Consider the following 5,718-nt stretch of genomic DNA (forward strand, 5'->3'; position numbering starts at 1 on the left):
GACTTGGTAAATGTCAATTTGCTTTGTTTGAATATTAGTTTAACCATTTTATGACCAAAGAGTAGTCCATTGTGTGTTTATAACATTTTTACACCAAATCATACCATACCTCACAAAAGAATGTAAGTTTAATATAGCTATTACTGAGTTGTATTTGTAAAACACTAAATATTTTATGAAACTGTGTTATAGAAATATTAGAAATTATTGGTGCCTTTAAGTCTGCATTCTATTTGTGAAAGAGTTATATTTCAGGAAACTTGTGCTTCTTCTTTTTTTTAATGTATTTTTTGTATGTAGCTTGAACTCCTAGCAATCCTCCTGTTTTCAGCCTCCCCAGCAGTGAGATTATAAGGGTGTGCCACCACGGTTGGTCTTGGAGGCCAGCTCGAGTTGGGGCCTGTGTGGCATGCTGTGCTTAAGCCGGAGCTTAGTCTGCTGAGCTATCTCACCAGCCCTTATAAAACTTCTAATATCATGGTCTTAAAGTATTTGAAACAGCTAGAAACAAACCACAAATTAACAAAATAACAAAGCTTTTCCAGGTTGTTTTAGGAAACACCCCTGGAACTTTCTAGACACTAACTCAGACTGGCTGTGGCCTACACCCTTCTGACCTCAGAATGTCTCACCTCACTCCAGAAAATGAAGCTGTGATCTAGAAGAGTCATGGTGACCATGGTCAGCCTCACAAAGGAACACTAAAACCTCCTCTTACTGCCATCAAATAAGCAACTTCTCCCTCTCTCTCCCTCCACAATTCCTTCACTACACATGCAGAGACAGATTTGAGCAAAATTCTGTATCCCTGTGGTTAGCCCTCAATATAACTTTTTAATTTGGTGAAAGACAAGGGCGCTCGTTGGTATCTGCACATCGCCAGCAGTGGACCTGCTCTGGAAGGAGCAGTAATACTTTTACTCGAGTGTCACATTTGAGCAACTATGGAATATAAAACAGGAAAACAGTTGTATTTTATTGTTAGGTTACTAATGAAGTATTTGTGCTATGCACTTTGAGAAAGTAACACAAAATAATAAATCTGGGCTATTTATTCCTTTTACTAACCAGAACAGCTGCAGATAATTTTGAAAAGAATACACATTTTACAAAAGCAATTATCCATTTTTATTTTGTTTACATTGCACTGAAAATTTACATCATACTTTTACAAAGTCTTTTTTCTCATAAAAATATACTTCTTTACAAAAGTGTATGCATTAATATAAGAGGAGTAGCCAGTTGCAGAAGAAACATTGTTTAAACAAGATCTTAAATGTATTAACCTTAATATTAGTGAATGAATCATTGTTATTGCAGTCATTGGAATAAACAAGAATAAATAACTGATGGCATAAGATTTAAAACTGCATCCTGTCCATAGAGTACAATGTTGAGAAAATTGTATGAATTTCCAAAACAATGTATCTCAAAGTGGTTTACAAGAAATTCACTAAATGTAGAGCTAGATCCAAGCAGCGCTCCCAGGTACAGCGGTTTCTCTTAAGCGCTCTGTCGAATGGTAGAAAAGGCTGGGACCATTCACAGAGCAATCCATGTTTGAAAGGGACAGCAACAAAAACTTCACACTAGTAATTTTACTCAACAAAGTGATAAATGCTATGAAAGAAACAGGAGACGCAGTGGCCCATGGCATGAAAATGCTGGCGTTCTTGTGCGACACAGCTGCAATGAGCCACTTGAAACGTACAGACACTTCGAATTCTGAGGATTGAAGAAATTTGTAAACTGCTTTTCATGAATACGCGTTACAGAAATTTCACAGCATGTGAAAATTGATTAATTCATAACTTTAGGTAATAAATTTATACTGGTGATTTCAAGGTAGGTCTTTTTTGGTTTTAGTCATCATGTCAAGGAGCCAGAAAAAGTACATTTGTAATACATTATTAGAAGAAAGCTGAAACTTGTCAAAGGTGTTAAGTTTGAAGGCTCCATTGGAAAGATTTCATAAATTAAATATAATATAGAATTAATAGATTTTATTTGGTCTTTCAAAAGCATTGGAAAGTTGGTAAAGGATGGTCATAAGTTTGGTGTCTTAGATAATCACAGATACCATCTTTATAGTGATTTTTTTCCAGTCCACAGAGTCTGTGAGTGAAAAAAAAAAAATTGCAGCAAGGAATGAAACACTACCCTGTGACTCACTGAATAAAACTGGTTGCACTGGCCGTCATGGGAAAATCAGGAAGCAAGCATAAAGACACAGCCTCCTGCAGAAGCTGAAACAACCAGCCTAAAAAAACAGCAATGTGAAGAGCCAAAACGAGAAAACCAATGTGGGGTGGGCAACCGTATCTCTTCTGTGGCTTAAATGAGCTCATAAACATTTAAAGGCAAGACTCAGTCATAAATTCCCATGGAAACAAGAAAAACAGTGCCGTGACTGACAAGACTGAACAGCCAATTGTGTGACATGAGATACAGACTGATGAGTGTGATGTAGCTCGTGACAGTGAAAGAGAAGTCAGTGATCTATTGATTCTTGTAAGTATAGCTCTTATTTCCTATCCTATATCTTTTTTTAACCCAGTCCCTCTAATATAGTTTATAAAGCACAGAAATATTGATAGTGGATGCTCCTCCAATATATGCAAATAAGTTTATGTTTTAGAATAATCTCCTTTTTTAAAAAAGCAAATAAACTGTGAGTAGCACTCTCAGAGTGCAGCCGGATTTCTGTAAAACTCTCCATGGGAAACATGAAGAAGAATTATGATCCAGTTTATGAAAAAAAACACTCTTCTCTATCATTCCTCGGGAAAAGGTGACCCAGCAAGTCCTGAAAAGTGTGCTTTGTTTCGCAGTGAACTGAATGTGCACTGTGTTGTGTGTCGGTTTCCAAGACTGATGAAGGCAAACTGTCGCCGCGTTATACCATTGTGCAAACCGTGTTCAGGTTAGGGTCGAACCGCACAGCCTTCCCTTCCACTGACTTGGCGCTGGTGTCGTACATGGGGTTCTCAAACGCTGCTTGGCCATTGTTGTTCTCATGAACTGAACATCCTGTGTACTGTGTCTTGGGTGCAGTCCTGTTAATGAGAACATGGGGTATTTTTAAAGAAACAGCAGAGCAGGACAAAAACATAATACATTTGAGTTATGATTGCTTATGGATAATGGCAATTAAAAGTAATTGAGAAATCATCAACTCAGTAAATCAAAATTGAACAACTTGTCCTTTTAAGTCCTGAATGATAATAATAATATTATATTAATAATTAATATTGTATAATATTTATGTACAGTACCAACAAGCAAAATAATAAGCAATGGTGTCTATGAAATGCATGTAATAAATTTTAGGAAATATATGATATATGCATAAATTATGAGATTTCAGAATTTTAAGTAATTACCATTTATACATCTATTTATCCACCATTTGCTAAGCATTATTTATATATCCAGCATCACTGCATGCATTTGGTATCTAATATATTTTTTAAACCTATAAAGTCATTGATAAAATGGGTGGATAAAAGGAGATATGGGAATGGATCTTGTGCAAATGGAAAGGGGTCCAAGAGACCAAGGGCAAATGGTAAAGGGAAGCGAAGGGCACATAGCTGGACAAACAACTGCCACATACAGGCCCCGAATCGCCTGCAGGGATGCAAGCGATTCATGCTGTAAACAGAAGGGGAAACGAACAACATCAACAAAGAAGCTGGGGTAAGGGAAATTAAAGAAGCTAGGGTGAGGGAAATTAAAGAAGCTTGGGTAAGGGAAATTAAAGAAGCTGGGGAAAGGGAAATTAAAGAAGGAGGGTGATGGCAAGAATAGGGTACACCAAGCCGCACCATGGACCCAGGCCCCACCGCCCAACAGGACTGCAAACTGCACATGCTGATTAAAAACACGTACCAATAGAAAAAAATAAAATAAAATGTACATCATGACAACTGTTATAAGGCAAGAGAAAATGGGCAATAGAAGAAAATCCTGGGAATTGCTTCACTGGAAGTAATGAAGCAAGGCATCTCAGGCAGGTTACATTAATCTGAGATCCGAAGGTAAGAAAGAGCTGGTTTTGCACTGCTAAGGCGAAGGAAATTCCACGGGAACTGACAAGGAAACGTGAGGCCTAATTTCAGAGGCAAACTTCAGCACCTCAGAAATGTAAATAACATACATGGGAGCAAATAAATTCAAACTGTTGAAGACACTGCTCTCTAGATATGCATGCTATGTAAATCATTTCCAGAGAGGTGCCCGTGCCTAAGCTTTGGCTTGGCTGAACAGATCTTATGGAGTCTAGGCTGGCTGCTGCAAGCTGCTGCTCGAGAATTCTTTCTTCATTGCTTCATTTCTCTCAAGTTTGAGAAATGTATAGTTCTACTTTTTCACAACTTAATGTATAATTTCCCAACATTCTTCATAAAACAAAAGCAGACCTATTCCTACTTCTGGTGTCTAATTCCTTATAAGTATATATTTTTAAAGTGTTTATACTTGACATCATATATTAAACTAAACATGCATTTTCCTCAAGGTTTTGTAATCTTAATTTTTAAATGAATTCTGTGACAATAACTATTTTAAAAAGCCATAATTTTTACTTGAAGAAAGCCTACAACATGTACTTTTATCCATTATAACTATTAGATTACATCTCTTTTTCAAACCAAATTTACAATAAAATTAAATGTATCAGCATCTTTTAATTAAGAAAGGATCATAAAGATTGAAATAATTCTTAACAGCTTTAAGGAAAATAGCATCAGCAAATTTTAAAAAGAATTTCAGGGGCTGGGGAGATAGCTCAGTAGAATAAGTGCTTTCCTGGCAAGCACAAGGGCCTGAGTTCAATCTCCAGCCCCACCCCCCCAAAAAAAGAAAATTTCATACTGTGGAATGAAAAATAATTTTCTTTTTCATTTGTGTATTTGGCAGAGGGTCTCGCTACACAGATTGGACCCATAGTGATCCTCATTTTCAGTCTCCCCTGCCCTGGCTGTGATTATAAGCATGAGCCACCAAGTCTGGACTTTGTCAAGGACTCAGCACGTCCCGGGGGTGGGGTCAGCATGGCATGCGGGACCAGGGATCGAACCCTGGTTCCTGTGCTTGCCAAAGCAGGCACTTTGTCCATTAAGCTATCTCACTGGCCCTGAAAAATAATTCAAGATGAATAAAAATACTAAATGTAAGAGCTAAATCTATAAATGCTTAGGAAGAAAGACAGCAAATCTTCATGACCTTGGACTTGATAATAGTTTCTCGATGTTATATGAAAAGCCCAGCTTACAAAAGGAAAAATAAAACAAAATCAAACTTCTAGACAACAAAAGACACTATAACGAGAAAGTGAAAATATAATTCACAGAAAGGGAAAAATAATTGCAAGCCATATATTTGTTAAGGGCTTAATGTCCACATATATCTGAAAGCATTTCCAGACTCTATATATCCAAAAGGGATTTAGTGTCCAGATTAAAGAAAAAATTCTTACCAGAACATATTTTTTCACCACAATCAAAGAATCTTCCTACTTTTCTAAATAAATCTGGCAATAGATATCACATCTTGATCTTAAATCATAACCTAAATTTCATATCCCTGAAGTCTCATTGTGGATAAATGTAAAATTATCCATGTGAGGAATTAGTTCAATACCTGAAAATTCACTGGCAAAATTAGGAAGGGTTGGGTTGACCAGTTACATAATTGAACAGAGCCATTCTCGTAATG

The 5,718-nt window shown here is 36.8% G+C and overlaps 1 protein-coding gene across 1 annotated transcript in view; it reads right to left on the bottom strand.

Moving 5' to 3' along the window:
- Positions 1-2,770: 2,770 nt before the first annotated feature.
- The window catches only part of Csmd3 (CUB and Sushi multiple domains 3), a 1,279,636-nt gene continuing 1,276,688 nt past the window's right edge, over positions 2,771-5,718 (bottom strand). The window contains exon 71 of the mRNA XM_012516661.2: positions 2,771-3,056. Within this exon, the coding sequence (XP_012372115.2) occupies positions 2,897-3,056 (160 nt within the window). The 3' untranslated portion in view covers positions 2,771-2,896. The remainder of the gene's footprint in view (positions 3,057-5,718) is intronic.

This window comes from Octodon degus, unplaced genomic scaffold (genome assembly GCF_000260255.1).
Source record: "Octodon degus isolate 3935 unplaced genomic scaffold, OctDeg1.0 scaffold00118, whole genome shotgun sequence".
NCBI classification, from domain to species: domain Eukaryota; kingdom Metazoa; phylum Chordata; class Mammalia; order Rodentia; family Octodontidae; genus Octodon; species Octodon degus.